The sequence below is a fragment of the Tenrec ecaudatus genome, chromosome 6 (genome assembly GCF_050624435.1).
Source record: "Tenrec ecaudatus isolate mTenEca1 chromosome 6, mTenEca1.hap1, whole genome shotgun sequence".
Taxonomy (NCBI): domain Eukaryota; kingdom Metazoa; phylum Chordata; class Mammalia; order Afrosoricida; family Tenrecidae; genus Tenrec; species Tenrec ecaudatus.
In genome coordinates this window covers 95,389,329-95,407,916 of record NC_134535.1, presented here as the reverse complement: position 1 = coordinate 95,407,916, position 18,588 = coordinate 95,389,329, and the positions used below count along the sequence as shown (strand labels likewise).

At 39.5% G+C, this 18,588-nt stretch overlaps 1 protein-coding gene across 1 annotated transcript in view; it reads left to right on the top strand.

Annotated features, from left to right (window-relative positions):
• The window catches only part of LRRK2 (leucine rich repeat kinase 2), a 174,484-nt gene that overhangs the window by 48,550 nt on the left and 107,346 nt on the right, over window positions 1–18,588 (top strand). The window contains exons 15-19 of the mRNA XM_075551885.1: window positions 7,705–7,849; window positions 7,958–8,097; window positions 11,105–11,233; window positions 12,102–12,272; window positions 18,283–18,541. Of these exons, the coding sequence (XP_075408000.1) occupies window positions 7,705–7,849; window positions 7,958–8,097; window positions 11,105–11,233; window positions 12,102–12,272; window positions 18,283–18,541 (844 nt within the window). The remainder of the gene's footprint in view (window positions 1–7,704; window positions 7,850–7,957; window positions 8,098–11,104; window positions 11,234–12,101; window positions 12,273–18,282; window positions 18,542–18,588) is intronic.

Genomic DNA, 18,588 nt, shown 5'->3' with positions numbered 1-18,588 from the left:
AGAGGTCTACCTAGCCTGGATTTCATATGCAGGACAACATAAAAAGCAAAACCAGACAAACAAAATTATTCAGCAATAACAAAGTAAAACACATTAAAACCTCAATTGAAAAGAAAGTAGAACAAATTTTAAAGTAGAACAAATATCAATGGGTCCTAAGGGAGATCAGATGATATGGTGCCAAATTGTAACCTAACTGCATCTGCAGCAGCCCACTTTGGGAGGCATTCTGCAGGACAACGAGGCTTAGAATGTGTTTTAATTTGGGGAGTCGGGAGAGATTTTCAGTTTTCAGACCTCAGTTTACTGTGATAGTGAGAAGTTATGTGGTTAGAGCTACCACAGTGAAAACAGTGTGAGCGCTGAAGACAAATGGCTGCATGAGAACATGCAGCGAAGAAAGCCGATGGTGCCAGCTATCGAGAGTTAAGCGTCTGGGGTCTTAAAGGGTTGAAGATAAACAAGTGGCCATCTAGCTAAGAAGCAAAAAAGCCCACATAGTAGAAACACACCAGCCTGTGTGATCATGAGGTTTCGATGGGACCAGTACCAGGCATCTAAGACCTAGAATAAAATCATACCTAAGGTGAATGGGGTGGGGAGCATGGAGTGGAGACCCAATAATCATCTGCAGACAACTGGACAGCCCCCTACAGAGGGAACTGGACAGCCCCCTTCACAGGGAAGAAATGAACCAGTCAGGGTACAGTATAGCACCGATGAAACACACAACTTTCCTCTAGTTCTTTGGTGCTTCCCTCCCCCCACTATCGCGACCTCAATTCTACCTTACAAATCAGATTAGACAAGAAAATGCACACTGCTACAGACAAGAAACCACAACACAGGGAATCCAGGATAGATAAGAAAACCCCAGGGCCAACAATGAGAGTAGAGATACCAGGAGGATTAGAGGAGGGTGGGGGGAGAATTGGGGAACCGATCACAAGGACCAAACTGTAGTCCCCTCTCAGGGGGACTAAAAACAGAAAAGTGGGTTAGGGGTGACTGAGGATGATGTAAGATATGAAAATAATAATCTATAACTTATCAAGGGTTTGTGGGGGAAGGTGGGTGGGAGAGGGAGGGAGAAGAAATGGGGAGCTGATATCGGGCTCAAGTGGGAAGAGACTGCTTTGAAAATGATAATGGCGGCGTATGTGCAAATGTGCTTGACACACTGGATGACTGTATAGCTTGTGATAAGAGCTGTATGAGCCCCCAATGAAAGTATTTAATTAAGAAACTAGTGTGGGTGAGTAGATGAGTCCTTCAGTGAAGTGTGTCATCAGCTACAGGTTTAGACATGGCTTCCTTAATTCCAAGTACCCAGACCACTTAATCAGCCCCAGTCAGCACATCAGAGAGGAAACCCGAATCTGACTGGCAGCATGGCCTAATGAGGGCCGCCAGGTTTCCATGGCTCCTCCTCTTCAGTGCTAATGGCTTCCTTTTCTCTGGGGAAGGTTCAGTCCTTGATGGGGCACAAGAAGACTCTACTTGGACGCGCTGCTTGTTTTCCTAGTTTTCCTCCCAGATAATCACTTTTGGAATGGTTTGGCGTGCACGGGTCCTTCCCATTGCTAGGCATTTATCTATGGTCATATCTCTATAAATATCTATGCACATTTGTTATATATTATAATCAAATTACAGGTATATCATGCTAAATGTGAAAAAAGAAGACAGAAATAACCTTAATAGAGCGAAAAGTCTTGGTGCAACTAAGGTAGTTTGGGGATTAGCATAAAATGAATTGAGTCTTTCTAGCAGATACGAGTAAAGATGTCAGGAGGAATCAAGGTTAATGTTGCCTGAACATGAATTCATAAGTGGCTGCCAGAGAGAGCTTTACAAATTCAACTTAAATTGAAATTTATATTTTTCATGATACGTTGTTTAAACTAAAATGGTAGTGTGGTTCTTGAATATAGCTATACATTAGGTTAAATTTAATATCATAAGTAATGATTGAGAATCAGGTATGTGCCAAGACTGTGTTATAGGTAATAGGGAGAAAAACCTAATCAACTCTGTATTATTCTGGAATGAGTTTATAATTTGTCTTTAGGGGAATAGATAAACCAAAAAACTAAACTCATTGCCAACGAGTTGATGCCGACTCATAGCCGTCCTACAAAACAGGGTAGAACTGTCGCTGGGAGTGCCCGAGACTCTTTCTGGGAGGAGAAAGCCCCGTCTTTCTCCTGCTGAACGCCTGCTGCTTTCAAACTGCTGACCGTGCAGTTCCACCGCCCATCGTGTGGAACCACTGTAACAGAGATACATAAAAGCAAATGTTATATATCAGCATACTCGTTTTGTGAATAGTATTCTGAGAACACAGAAGAAGAAACAGTTACTTTTATTCCTGGTATGTGTTGGAGCAGAACAAGAAGTAGCAGAAGAGCCGTATGCATAATCCTGGTCACTGTTAACTAACATTTTCTAAAGTTATTGTGCATAAGTGTGATATAGTGGAAGGAGTCAAGACAGCCTGTTCTGCCGATAAGAACTTCCAGGTTTAAAAACCATTTGACTTTCAGCTTCGTTTTGCTGTCTAGGAGGAGTGGTCCTCAACCCTTTGTTCCATGATAGCACTTGAGTAAAGCCTCACGCATTACACAGGGACTGTCATCATGTGGTGAGGAGCCATGGCTATCACGTAGGCGCAGCACAGGGGTGCAGGAATGACAGTGTCTTATATCAGGAAGATTCCTATTATTATTCCTCTGTTTTTCACCATAAAGAAAAAAATGTACTGAAAGATGTAAAGGACTCCTGGAGCTTTAAAATTCAGAGACTGGAAACAGCAGTGAAGAAATCAAACAGTACATTGCATTAGGCAAATTTGCTGCAAAGATCCTCGTAGAGCTTTAGAAGCTAAGATGTCAGCAGGAAGACTGAAGTGAGCCTGACCCAAGCCTTGGACTTTTCAATGATTTCATAAAACCCACTGAAGTTGAATAGTGAAAAAGGAAGATGAAAAGAATTGATGCATTCAAACGGTGGTATTGGTGAATAATATTAAATGTATTATAGACTAACAACAGAATGAACAAATCAGTCTATGAAGAACTTTAAGCAGAATGCTCTTTGGGAGTGAGAATGGAGAGATTTAACCTGCTTCATTTGGCCATGTCATCAGGAAAGACCAATCCATAGGAAAGGACATCATATTTGGTAAAATGGATAAGGTCAATGAAAGTGAGGATCGTGTTCAATGAGATGGGTTGGTATTATATCCTTCACCAAGGACTCAGATATACAAACAATTCTGAAGATGGTACAGGGATGGACAATGTTTTGCTCTACAGGTTCCCTGAGTCGGAGCTGCCTGGATGGCAGCTAACAACAATGACACAATTCTGGGCATGTCTCACTGAGTACAGTTTACAGACATCAAAGGTTTTAGGTCCCAGTTCTGCAGACAGTCAAATGCATTATCATTCACTAGACAAAGTGTCATCTTAGAGCAGAAATTCAAGCGAGGTAGAATTTGACATTCAACTTTGATTTGAAAAGCAAAGAAAGGTATTTGTTGAAGCAAATTAATGTTTGGGGAGAAAGCATTCCAAAATATTCAGATTGAATTTAGAATCTCTGTCTGCAACATTGTTGTTCCGCTTATGCCCTGATCCTTTTAGCTTGTTTTACACAGATGATAACTTCCAGGAACCTGCCCCATATTGTTTATGGAGAGTAAAGTACGAAATAAGACTTTCCACACTTTGCCTGCGTCTGTGTTTTGTATGCATCGATGCGACTGTTGTCTTCAGCCAGGGGACCCAGTAAAGGAAACCAATCTTGTGCTTAAATGGAATCACATCAGATACTGAAGATATTCCAAAAGCTTGAAGCAAAGTGCACCTATTTAAAAAATATATATTGATGTATTTAATTCAATTGTAACTAATATTTAGTAAAAGAGTCCCTTAAAGAAGCAATCTTAATAACAGATACACTGAATATGAGTTAAGCATTCAAATTTCTAAAGGACTATTTTAAACTCAGCTTTGAGGCGCAAAAAGACTTAAGCATATCAAAACATAGCCCTTCTCTTTAGATCAAATAAATTATTCTTTAAAAATGCAAGTAGCCTTATGATCTGTGTACCTCTAATAAAACTACTGATAGTTTTATCTGAGCCAGTTAACTGTAAAATGTTTGTGAAAAAATTTGATATGCACAGATGACCTGTAGAATTTTGAGATAAAGAGATAATTCATGTGAATTAACCCTAATGTACATTAACCCTAAATATACCACAAAATACTAGTAGCTAAAACATTGTGACGTGAGCACCAGAAGAGAGATAAATGCCTTTATTGTGATTCAGGAAATACACTTAAATACAAATATGGAATTAGCATGTAATATTTCTCAACTACTGGGGGAAACCTATTATTCAATAAATCTTTAGTCATTTTGGGAAAACAAAGGAAGCTATGTCTCCAACAGACTCATGCTGACATGTAATTAGAAATTCCCCAAATGCCTCCCTGCCATTGAATCAACTGCGACTCATAGCAATGGCATAGGGTCTCCTGGGCTGTGTCAATCCATCTCACCAAAGGCCCTCCTCTTTCCCACTGCCTTTCTACATTACCAAGCACAATGCCCTTCTCCAGAGACTTGTCTCTCTGGGTAATATGCCCAAAGTGCATGCGATGACATCTTACCGTCTATTCTTCTAAGGCACATTCTGCCTGTACTTCTTCCAAGACAGATTTGTGTGTTGAGGCAGTTCATGGTACAGTAATATTCTTCACTAGCGCCATCATGTAACTGCATTAATAATTCTCCAGACTTCCCTATTCCATGTACAGCTTTCACATGCATATGAGAGGGTTGAGAATACAGTAGCTTGGGTATGATGTATACCAAAGTCCACAAAGTGACCCTCTTGCTCTTCAACATTTTAAAGAGCCCTCATGCAGCAGGTTTACCCAGTGCAAGGCGTCCTTGCTTGCACGACTGCGGCTTCCACGAGCATGCATTACTTCTAGGGTACACTCATGCACCACTTCCAATGCATCACCAAGAAAAAGTCTCCACATGCCCCTGGCTATTAAGTACTCACCAGTTACAGTTTTTAAAAACATGCTACCATGCTGTGATGAACTGTTTTGATGAAATTAGTGTATCTCCAGATTCTCACCTCCTATCACCTACTTGTAGTTTATTGTATTTTCTTTTGTAGCCCCAATTATATGTAATTTTCTAAAAGCTAAATGTGTGGCCTTGAGTCAGGATTTGAATCCAGCTTTACCACCTTTATGAAAAGTTAAATGTATAAATATAAAATTAATATATAAACATATATAATATACCCATAAATATAGGTAACTGTGTTTTTTTCTCCTAGGATTTTAATGAGGATTCCAGTCCGTGTCATTCATATAAAGTATTCAGTGCAGTTCCGAGCACATAGTAAGCACGGAAAGAACATTAGTAAATATATTAGATTTATGTATGTCTTTGAAACCCTGACAGTCTCCTCCTCTTTGAGTGAGTAGAATGGCCTAGAAGAGAAGAAACGGCCTTCCTTAGAAGACTTGTACCGCGCAGAACTGATAGCCACTGGGTCAGTTCCGACTCCTGGCGACCTCTTTCATGTCAGAGTAGAATTGTTGTGCTCCCTAGGATTTTCCGTAGCTCACTTTTCAGAAGTAAATCAGCAGACCTTCCTTTCAAGGTGCCGTAGTATGCATTGGGCTGCTAACAACAAGGTCAGCGGTTTGAAACCATGAGCTCTCCTCAGGAGAAAGAGTCTGTCCCCTCCCTCAGAGCTGGTCTCGGAAACCCACAGGGCACTTCTCCTCTGGCCTGCGGGGTTACTATGAGCCAGGGTGGTCTGGGTGGCAGTGCATTTGGTTTGGGCTCATTCCACCACCAACATTTCAGTTAGTAGTAGAGTGTTTATCATTTGTACTACCTAGGACTCTTGAATACTTGTACATTTTATAAGTTCACTTTCTGTAAAAAGTTTAGAGTAAAGAGGTTGAAACACATATTGATTAAGATACTGGGTTTTAAAGGCACATATATTTATGTTCAAGTCATGGTTCTGATACTTAGTAACTGTGACTTGGGCTCCTGTTCCCTCACTTTGAAAGTTTATTAAGAGAGCTCACTGCATGTTGATGGGATAAGTGAGGTAACGCATGTAAAGAGTTTAGAATAAAGAGGAAAACCTCAGGTAGTGCTTTCTATGCTGAGTGACAGAGTTCCATTTCACTGGCTATGCACCAGGCTTCAAGATCAAACATCTTTGCTTTAGATCTCATCTCTTCCATTTATAATTTACATGGCATTTAGGAAAGTAACTCAGCCTCTCTAAACCTCTGCTGGAACCCTAGTAGCATGGTGGGCTATGCGTTGTGTAGCAAACCACCAGGTCAGTGGTTCAAAACCACAAGCCACTCTGAGGGAGAAAAATGAGTCTTTCTACTCCCTTAAAGGGTCGCACCTCTGAAACCCACAATGGAAGCTATAGCCTCTTCCATACAGTTGCTATGTGTAACAATTGATTCGATGCCTGTTAGTTAGGTGTTTATTGATTTTAAACCTCTGTTAATGCATCTCTAATAATATTCACACATACAATAGTAAGTCAGTATGCATGGCCCTTATGGTTCCACTTCCTACATGCACAGGCTTATTTCAAGCAAAGCCTGTGTAAGCATGCCTTTGTAATCAGTGGATGTTCACAGAGGTTTTCTCTGAATAATGCAACCCCAAACCCCAACCCCACTGGCAGTGAGTCAATTCTGAGCTATAGTGACTTCATATGAGATAACCAAGGGCTTGCAAATCTTTATGGGAGCAGAACGACCTCATCTTTATCCCTCTAAGTGCTTGCTGGGTTTCAACCACCAACTTTTAGGTTATAGTTTCCATTGAAATGGTGGCTTCCAAGGGCATCTTCTGGGCCAGTTAAAATAACAGAGGCATCTTATGAAACTCAAAATTAACTGTATTGGTAAGAAAAAGGCATGGGCTTTTTTTCCCTTATGAAACTGAAAATTCAAAATTAACTGTATTGGTAAGAATAAGGCATGGGCATTTTCCTTTCCCGCCGTGATGGTGCACCTCTTCATTCTTCAAGGGTAGCAAGGCTGTCCTACAAGCATTTCATTAGGGACTTTGTCTCTGTCCACTCTACAGCCCGGATCCTGCAACTTCAGGCTCATTTTTGTTTCCCAAAGTTGACATCTTAAAAGGAAACACAATTTGAATCCCTTGAGGATGCCCAAAGTGTTTTGATGTGGCAAATCAAAGATTCCAGAATTCTGCAGAAAAGGGTTAGCGATATAGAAGCATAAACTTCAAGAATGCCTAGATCAACACATGTTGAGAAACATTAGCTTCACATGTTTTACATTCTTGCTTGATCATTTTCTATGATTTATAGAAATACCTTTTGACCTACACTCATGTTTTGTGAGATGGCTGTGTAAAGATAGTGCAGGATTTTGCACAGTGCTCCCACAGAACAGATTCTGAATCTACATCAAAATGATAACTCTTAGCACTGATAGTAAATCAAAATCGTTATCTAGAAGAGAGAGTCAAGCATACTAATTTATATTTGGGCTTCTTGATTTATATTTTATCAGTCTGTAACTATAATTTAACTAAGTTAAGTATTAAGATCTCATTTTTAACAGTACATTGTCTTAAATATCCTTTTGGTTTTAGTTCATTGGAAATCCTGGAATTCAGAAATGTGGATTGAAAGTCCTTTCATCGGTGGCACATGTTCCTGATGCATTAGAGAAATTATCCCTAGAAGGTGCTCTTGAGTCCATACTTCACACTCTACAGATGTATCCAGATGACCAAGGTGGGCACAAGTTCAATTCTAAATCTAGAGTGTGTTTGTACAAGTATCTTTAATCTTTTCTTCAAGGTTTAAGATATTACTATGGTTTATTCTTTTCTCCTATTCTAGAAATTCAATGTCTGGGTTTAAGCCTTATCGGATGTCTTTTTATAAAGAAGAATTTGCGCATGGGAACTGGACACCTGCTGGCCAAGATCCTGGTTTCCAGTTTACTCCGATTTAAGGATGTGGCTGAAGTGCAGATGAGTGTACGTGCACGATTGTGAAGCAACTGAGGGGCTTGCACATCTTTCTTCCTCAGAGCCGTTTACAACGCCCATTGTCGTTATTAGTGGTCTTCTGGTTAGCTCAGAGCCATTTATCATGTCCTCATATTTTAATTACAGGAGGTCAAGAAGATTGAATTGAATCTCTAAAGATCCTAAGTTTCATAATCAAATCCCTAAAATCAGTATGTTTGTTTGTCTTTGTCTGTTCTATAAAATAGCAGAGAATGGCATTTCAACAAGCTGAGCTTTACGCTCTTTGGTTTTAGATAAATGGAACTTTAAATTACTCCAAAGTTTGCAATTCTCTGTGTACTTATGTTATTAGAGAGGTTACTTACTTTTAATAATGGCCTTCTGATTTTCTTCTTTTTATTTTTTTCAGTGAATCAAATATTTTAAACATTTCTCATTAGGCAAAAGTTTAAATGTGGTATAAAAGTCTAAAAGTTCTTACAAGGAATCCAAAATTTGATCTAAAGTTAACTGATTCAGGGAGGGTTAAGGCATGAGTATTTCAGATTTTCTTATGTGAACCAAACAAATGATATCTCTAGCAAGAAATATCGTCATAAATGCCATCATTGCCTGGGGAAATATATGGTATCTAGTCTCTGCTCAGATATTCTTAGTAATTGAAACAATGTGTGTAAAGGTATTTTTTCATTATTAAATGCAAGGCAACACCAAAAACTTATAGATGAATAGAAACAATACAAAACAAACAAACAAAAAAACAACTTCCCTGCCATCCAGTTGACTTCAACTCATAACAACCCTAGAGTCGAACTGCTCATGTGGTTTCTGAGGCTGTGAATCGTCACAAGATCAGAAAGCCTCATCTTTCTCCATGGGGCAGTCACCGGGTTCCAACTGCTGACCTTGTTTTGAGCAGCTCAATGCATAACCCATTATGCTACCAGCGATTCTCAAAAGAAACAGCGGGTTTTATAAACCCATGTTAATCCATGTGCTTCAATCTAAGTTGACAAAAGTTCAGGTAAAATTGATCTAATGTAATCCCAGGGAAAGGATTTCACAGGTGTGGAAATCCTTACTTGTTCCCATCCCCTCCACCCGAACAAGGATCCAACAGAATGTGGAAATAATAAGAAAAATTCATTAGTGTCACACGAAAATAAAATTTTGCCGTCGATAATTCTAAAAGGGTTGCAGCAGTGCTTTAAGAGGGAGCTGGAAGGTGCAGAAGCAAGATTCATCATATCAGAAGTCAATGGTTATCATTTTAAGGCTAGATGAATTTTGGCTAAAAGCAGATATCAGAAGTATGTTTGCCCATGTTTTATTGACTACACAAAGGAATCCAACTCTTTGTACCCTAACAAACCTGGATAGCATTGGGAGGAATGAGAATTCTAGAACACCTCATTGTATTCGCTCAGAACCTGTACATGGACCAAGCAGGCGGTTGTCTCAAAGAGAACAGGGGCTACTATATGGTTTACAGTAAATAACAAACAAACAAATATGCATCAGGCTTGTCTCCTTTCACCGTATTTATTCAGTGTGTATGCTAAGCAAATAATCTAAGGAGCTGGACTATATACAGAAGAATCCAGCATCAGGATTGGAGGAAGGCTTATTAACAACCTGTGATATGCAAATGATACAATCCTACCTGCTGAAATGGCATTTGCTGATAAAGTATTTATTACAAGTCAATTAAAAGAAATAAAAATCCTGACAACTGGAACCATACGCAGAATCATGATAAACAGAAAAGATTGAAATTGTCAAGGATTTCATTTAACTTGGGTCCACATTTAACTTGGAACACTGGACGCAGCAGCCTGGAAAACAAACAAAACAAAATGTGTTGCATTGGGCGAATTTGCTGCAAAAGCGCACATGGCACGTTGAGAATTAAAGTGCCTGATTCAAGCGAGATCAGTAATCATGAATCGTCTCATTTGCCTCACGTGAAAGCTAGCCCGTGAATAAGCGCCATCAGAGGAGAACCGATGTTTTTGATTATGATATTCTTTATACGCACCCGGGAAAGAGGAGCCTTTCTGCGATGTGTAGATTTATAGCCTCAGAGTCCCTACATAGGATTGTTATGAGGTGACCCGGTGATGGTATTTGTTTTTTAATAAGCTAAAATGGTGAGACTCTGTGTCATCAGTAGGTACCAGCCCCAGGAGAAAGGCGTCCTGCTTGATAAAGTCGATGATCGGTGAGGAAGAGGTAGATTCTCCAGGAGATGAGCTGACACAGTGGCTGCAGCCATGTGTGTGACTGGGCGCTGTTAGGTCCTGTGGCACCGACTGTGGGGAGCAGTCCAACTCTCAACTCACTAAGCAACCAGGGCAGAACAATACAGCTGCTTCAAAAAGTTCATGGGAAAATCCCATTATCTTATCATTCCATTTTCCTCAAACGTTTTGAAGCCCTGTCATAGTTTAGTCAAAATTTCATTCATTCCTTACAAGATCACCTGCCTGGCGATCCCAGACAACTCTTGGGGATGGGCTTGCGGCGTTTCTCCAATGTGGTAGGATGACTGCTAAGTTTCCTGTGAGTGACTTCTATAAAAATGTAAATCTTGGAGTGCTCCTGGATTTTCTTCCAGATGCACTCAGCTAGCTAGGCTCTCACGGTCTCTTGGAAGTTGAGATTTTATAAGAAACAGAAGAAATTTGGGAGAGTACTGCCTATCTGGAGACTCTGACATGAAGTTTTATAATAGATGTCTGACTCTCCTGCTCACTGTGTATTGGTCGCTCTGCTGCTCTCTTCCTGACCAATGACTGCCTTTTGTTCTGTGAGGGTGGCCTCAAGCAGGAGTCTTTAATAACAAAAATTAGAGGCTTTTCACTGTTTTTCTGGGAGATGATTTACTTAGTTAAGTAAATATAAGGTTTTAAGTATTTCTGCTTTATACTATTCATATTATAACCTCTGTTTTGTGTCACTCATTTGTGTCCCAAATAGCTTATGTTATTTTAAATTTTTATTGTATTTTCAGGGATTCCAGACAATCCTGGCAATACTTGAATTGTCAGTATCTTTTTCCAAGCTGTTGGTGCATTATTCATTTGACTCAGTAATATTCTATCAGATGTCTTCCAGTATCACAGAACAAAAAGATCAACAGGTACCATATGTTTTTCAGATGTATGCTAAATGTTATATACAAAGTAAATACAAATATTGTTTCAAGGGTTAAAATTCATACACACAGCTTTATTCCAAATAAAATGGGTTTAAACGTGTCTCTGCCATCACTGGGCAGATTCAGATAAGTTCGCACAGTCATACACTCGTCGTGGTCTTGTTGGGGTGCCTTAAATAAAAATGTATGTGCAAAACCATCATTTCTGAGGTGATTTCCTAGGCCAGTTAAACTCGAGGTAGAAAGGTAAGTTCAAAAAAGTTATGGTGGCTGTTTTGTGGCGATTCAAAAAGAGTAATCTTGGTCTATGTTCTTGAAGGACACAGCATGCTCCCAGGAGTGTAATAAGAAAAGTCTTAAGAAAATTGAAAGCTGCAGTGGTGAGAAAAAGGCCAGGAGAGTTGAGATGAGAATTTTCTCCCGTCATGACAATACCCTGCTCAGTCTTCCGGGGCAGCAAAGGCTGATCTATGAGAATTTTATTGTGAACCACGACTCCAATCCCCATACTGCCCTGGTCTTTCCAGTTAAGACTTCGTTTCATGCCCAATATGCAAATATATATATATGTATATATATATAAAAGGAACACAATTTAAGTCCTTTGAGGGAGCTGAAACTGCCATGTTTATGTGACATGAGTTCAGTCGCACTGAGTTTTTCAGGGAAGGGCTAGAAGATGAAAACATCGCCTTCAGAAGTATATAGACAGAGATGGAGGATCTATTGAGAAACAATAACTTCATAGTTTGATATTTCTGCTAAATAAAGATTTCTATAATTTCAAAGTAATACTTTAATTTTTCCCTCATTTTACTGATCTAATATTCCTTTTCACTCTTATTTTTAGTTTCTAAATCTTTGTTGCAAATGCTTTGCAAAATTAACTACGGACGATGAGTTAAAATGTGTGATGCTAGAGAGAGCTTGCGATCAGAATAATAGCATCATGGTCGAATGCTTGCTTCTACTGGGGGCTGATGCGAATCAAGCAAAGGAATCAACCTCCTTAATTTGTCAGGTAAATATCCAAGGCCTCCCCGTTGTTTTTCTCCATCACTTGACTCGTCCATTGATTGTGTCCAGACATTTCATTATTCTTTACTTCTGAACTTACGGCTTAGGAGTTGGAGTAGGAGGTGTAAGTCAGAATTTCAAAGGTAATCGAGTAGGTATTATCCAGTCAACTACTTCACTTTACGCGTCTCCCTAACTGAATCTTTTTATGTATCTCTCTTCCCAATGTTTGAGCAGTTTTCCCTCAGATTTTAGTGATGCTGCGGGTACGGGATTAGGCTGCTGACCCCCAGAGTGAGCTGACCCAGCCCCCCAGTTTGCTCCCCAGGAGAAAGATGAAGCTGCCGCACACGCTCCCATCAGGATTTCTCTTCTTGGAACCCTGTCGCATGCTCTGAGTTGGATTGACTCCATGGTAGTGGCTGTTTTCCGTTTGGCACCATTTTCTCTGGCTAGAAAGTACTCCCTTCCGAACAACCACATGATCACACTGCTTGTGTTCTGCACACCTTTAGGGGCATCTTTCCTATGGGTATCCTCTTATTGCCCCTCCGTGAAGTTGTGCGTACAGTTCTCTGGTGATGAAAATGCTTAATGAGCTTGGCTTTTATCCAAAAGGTTGGAGGTTCTAGTTAATCTAGAGGCACTTTAAAGAAAGGCCCCCAAAAGGTCTAGTAATCTACTTTCCAAAAACATCAACCCCTGAAAACACAGTGGAGTACCAGTTTCCTGAGACACATATGGGGTCACCATTAATCTATAGTGGATCAAAGGCACCCAGTTTTCCTTCGTTTGCATGTTGTGAAACACCGAGGCCCTGATTTCTTTCTCTCATTTTCCTCTGGTACCATGAAAATATGTACCTACTGGATCACAACTCTCTACTTCTTTCAGTCTAATGAAAATTTGCACTTCTTAATAAAGCCTCTGTCAAGTCCCCAGCCTCCCCCCACAAAAAATTAAGAGGTACGTCTATAAAGCCCATGAATTTAGTCGTGTCCTCCTTTTAGAGCAGCGGTTCTCAACCTTCCTAATCCCGTGACCCTTTCACACAGTTCCTCATGCCGTGGGGATCCCCAATCATAAAATGATTCTCCTTGCTACTTCATCACTGTAATCTTGCTACAGTTATGAATCAGGCGACCTCTGTGAAAGGGTTGTTCGACACCCAAAAGAGGCACGACCCACAGGTTGAGAAGCTCTGTTGTAGACTGCATGACTGTGTGACGAGAAGAAGCGTACAGTTTCCATCTTTGTGTTATTCAAGATATCTGGCTTATAATTTTATCTAAAGGATATATTGAACAAATTTTTCTCTAATCTGTATTATCTGTATTTCAGACTTGTCTTAATTTTATCGAACTTAAAATTCATATTAGCATGCAGGCAGAACCATAAATATTGTCTAGAAATTTAATAATGTTTGAACATAGTGGCTATGTAGCTTTAATACATATTATTAACTGAGCAAAACTATTGTATTTCTCATAAATTTACTTCTTAAATCTTAACTTATTTAATTTCTTATTTGCTAGAGTATGGATTCAAATAGATTTATTAGCTGTGAGATTCCATGAGTATGAATTAAGAATTGGCATTAAAAACTGAAACTCATTTTCATGGACTATTATGGTGATGTGAAAACAAAATGAATAATTAAATTATTTAAATTTAGTCAAATTTCTTTTAATGAATCAACTTTTAAGAAAGATGCTTCTCTATTACTAATGAAAATTAAATTATTTCCCCTCACATAGTTTAATTAGTTTTTGTGAATATTTTGAAAGTGGGTCATTGTATTAATATTTCTTGAGAATGTCAAAGAACAACAACAAAAAAACGCTCCTCTCCCTTAAACTCCTTATTAGGGGAACAAGATACCCAATGGCAACGCAGTGTAATTGGACTACATTTCCCACGGGAAATATTGCCTAGTCTTCTTTCTTTCCCAAATCTTTCTGTACATAAGACTTTATAGTTCATTTCTCTTTCCGCATCATTTTGGACTCAACGTGTATATTTCTATCGTTTCTTCTTAAAACAAAGTCAGAGCTTTACATCCATGGATTATATACTATCCTCAAAAATAATGGAAGATGGTTGCCAAACATTATTTTTTAAAAGCAAACATTAATAAATAGTTATTGAGTATTTGTGGTTGGATTGGCGCCACCTTGTTTTGTACAATGGAAAATAAAATAGTCACAATTATGTATGTAAGAACCTACTGTGGTTCAGTCTATAGTGACTCATAATGACCCTGTAGTACAGAGTAGAGCTTCCCTATAGGGTTTTCCAAGGTTGTAAATCTTTGTGAAAGCCAACTTCATATTTCTCCCATGGAGTGGATGATGGGCTTGAAGGCCAACTTGTCTTTGAAGAGAAAGAAAGGACTTTCTACTCCGTAAAGAGTCACAGTCTCAGAAACTCACAGGAGAAGTTCAACCCCATCCTTTAGAGTCACTGAGTCGGCACGGATTCAGTGGCAGTGGGTTTGGGTTTCGTGAAACTGTTTGTACCATGTAGGTGCTCCATTCTTCCTATAAAGGTAAGGAATCAAACCCCAGAGAGGTGAAGTAGCTTGCCAAGAGCCTTTTCCTAGGAAATGGTAGAGAATCGACTTCAGTGCCAGTAACATCTCACCAGGTGGTGGAGGGTGGTGTTCAGTCAATCTTGGAGTCAAATTTGAAGGATATGGCTTTGATTGTCATGTGTATTCATTGTGAATTATAAATTGGAAAAGAAGATTACAAGAAAGTTAATTATACTTTTGAAAAATCTTTGTTCATATTCTGAATTTTTCCCATTATCATATTTCTAAAAAGAAGAACCATGCAAGTGATATTTAAATAAATGTTTTAAATCTTTTTTGACATTTATTGCTTTGTCTCACTTTTTAATATATATTTCTCCATGGCACATATCCCTTAAAGCAGTTTTGAGAGTTTGCAATATTTTTAATTCCTTGCACTCAATATTTTTTAATGCATTGAGCATCTTCTATGCGCAAAGTATAGCATTAGATACAAGTAGAAAACATAAAAGCTGTTTTATATTTCAAAGTAGTTTCTTTCTAAGTGTGTACGTGTTCATGTGTGTAGGAGGCAGGGAAGGAGATAAAACAGATCACCCTAGTGCAAGGTCAAAAGTAAGGACTCTGACTAGGAGATAATATTTGATTGGACGATAAAAGAATATATTTGTGATTGAATTAAAAGTATTTTGCAATATTTTAATGAAAGTACACACAGCAAAACAAGTTCCTTCAACAATTTGTGCGTGTACTTTTCAGTAACATTACTTACAATCTTCACATTATGCTCGTTCTATCTGTTTTAGCTCTCCCAAGGAGGAGCCCTGGGGCCATGGCACAGAATGCATTTGGCTCCTCATGGGCCTTTCTGCTCCCATAAAGAGTTACTCAGTTTCGAAAGCCCACAGGCTTTTGTATCCCGCCCTGTGTGGTTACTATGGGTTGTCATCCAGTGGCAATGAGTTTTAGTTTCACTGGCTCTCAATCATCTCATCCTTGCTTAGAGTGGCGGTTGACCCTATGGTGTCATATAGATGATTTTTAAAAAGGAGTCTGGTACTCATGGGAGAAAGACAAGGCTTTCTACTTCCGTCAACAGTCCTGGAAACTGAAGAGGCAAATCTACCCTGTCCTATAGGGTTGCTAAGTGTCAGCATCAACTCGACAGCAGTGAGTGACACTTGTGGATAGTATTCTTTTCTTTATGAGTTCCCTTGGTACTTATCTACAAGCTAACTTCAGATATTTGGGGCTCAAGGTTTAAAGAGTATTTTAGAGCAATAGTCTTGGGTAATCCTACTGAATCAACTGGTCCAATAGCTGAAATTTTTGGGTAGGTTTAAATATGGTCCCACATTTTTCTCTCTTTTTATAAGGATCCATCTCTTTTATCGCTGATCAGAAGTTTGGATGGTGGTACCTGGGCACCATCTAGTTCTGCTCTGAAGGTAGAGGAAGCTGTGATTCTTATTGTAGATCGTTAGACTTTTAAAACAGCCCCTTCTGTGAATCTCGGGTTTCCTCCTTCCTCTTGCCCCAGATGGGTAGAGACGAATAGTTGGGTCTTAGCTGTCCACTCATGTGATTGAGTTTTTAACCTTGTCTCTTCCTTGCTTCTATCTTTTTTTCTGTATGTCTTTGGGCTTTTGTTATAAATAGCATTTTACTGTATTTTTGGTGAAAATACACGGTCAACATATTTTCCTTTGTCTTGTAGATGTTCTGTTCTAATGGGAACGTTTTTAAACATGGGCCAGAACTCTGACTACTTTCATTCTAGGTGTTCCGTTTCCGTTCAGGGAGCTTCTCTGTCCCTGGGGCCGCCCCTTCTTGTTCACATTTCTTTACGGTAAATACCGCCTGCTGGTCTCATAGGGATATTTTTTAAAGAGTTCATTGCCTGCTGATTAAATTATGAATCAATCTGTTATTTAGTTGAAAGATGACCTCTAGGACCTCCTTTCCACTAAATTCCCTTTGGGTATTTAAAGAAGAGTTTTAGTCATGTTCTAGTTATGCTAATTTCCCAGGCACTGTGCTAGGCTACCGGAATACAGCCTGGATGGCTATTGTCCATGCTTTTCCATTCTAGTGTACAAATAGCAGACACATGTCTGGTTGAGTGTGCAAAGTTCAGTAAGCTGAACCTGAAGGGCGACGGACTTGGGTAGCACTGGGAGTCAAAAGCGTGGACTCCACAGTGTAAGAAGCTATAGGGCTGTTCTTCACAAATAAACACATATTTGATGGGCGAAGAGCCGAGAAAGGGATTTAGGGCAACAGAAGTAATATATAAGAAAGTTATACATTTTGAAAAAATATGTATTGTGTTTGGAGGAATGACCTGAATAAGAGGGATTTTAAGAGACCTTAAAACAAGACAGTGAGTTGATCACATCTATATTAGAAAGTATTGTACTATTTCTGAGAAGTGGTTGAGACCAGCAGTCCTGTAGTGGGTATCACTACAGCAAGGTTTCCCTTCCAAATCCCTTGGGAATACTATAACTCTGGAATTCCCTTAAATTCAGGGAATTAATTGCCCACAGCATTCTTCTCTCTTTTACCTGATACCCTTGGTTCCAGACCCAAAACAGGCTCTTGGTATCTTGTCCTCTTTCCTTCTTCACTGGCTTTGGAGCGTGTAGATTTGGCTTTCAATCAGTCTGAACACATTTCATATCTTTTCTAAATGGTTCATGTTAAAGTGTTTTATTAGAGGATTTCTATGAAGATTAGAAATCCTGTGTTATAGAATATAGTACACTAGCCAGCATATAATACTTCTGTTATCTATTACTTTCAACTTGGAGTTGAAAAACACCATCATTCTCTTGCATTTCAGTAAACTGTTCCTGCGTCGGGCTAGTGTGCTCTTCTATTAGCTATTCAGGTTTTTCTCCGCTGGTTGTACACCCTCCAGTGTTTGTGGTACCAGCATACGGACTGGCTCTCTCAGAGCACGTGCTCTAGAAACAAAATTCAGAGGATGGCGGGAAATTGAGATATAAGGCTCTTCTTTGTGGAAATTCAGATTCTTGCCTTGAAGAGTTCAAGAAAACCTGAAGTTTGAATGAGTATCTTCTGTATATGATATTATGCAACTCTATGAAATCTTATTATCATTTTTTCTATGTCAAAGATGAAGAGAAGTAGTATTTTCTATACGGAATAAAAGGCAGTTTCTCAGAGGTGTTCCAAAGAGCCTGTGGAAGCCTCGGAGTAGAAACTACTAGCGTAATTTTCGGAGCCTCGCTGCGATCTTCTTACCCCAGGCCCACAAGCTTTTCTTCCTCATGTTACTTCCTTCATGATGGATGACACCCTATTCCTTTGCTGCTCCTGAGTCATTTTGCCTTGTGTGTCCATTTGCTGTAATCTCACTTTAAGGGAATGGAGAAAAATCAAAACAACTTTCAAGTTACCATTTTTAAAAGCAAGCAGAATAGACGGTCGATGGACTTCCCTTCTCCTCTCCTAGGTGTGTGAGAAAGAAAGCAGTCCCGAGCTGGTAGAGCTGATAGTGAAGAGCGGGCCCCGTGAACAGGACGTGCGGAAAGCCTTGACAATCAGCATCGGCAAAGGGGACAGTCAAGTCATCAGTCTGCTCTTACGGAGACTTGCCCTGGACCTGGCCAATAACAGCATCTGCCTTGGAGGCTTTTGCATGGGAAAAATTGAGCCTTCGTGGCTTGGCCCTTTGTTTCCCGATAAGGCATCTAATTTAAGAAAGCAAACAAGTAAGTATCTATATATGTGGGGGTCTTGCTCCTACACATACTTATCA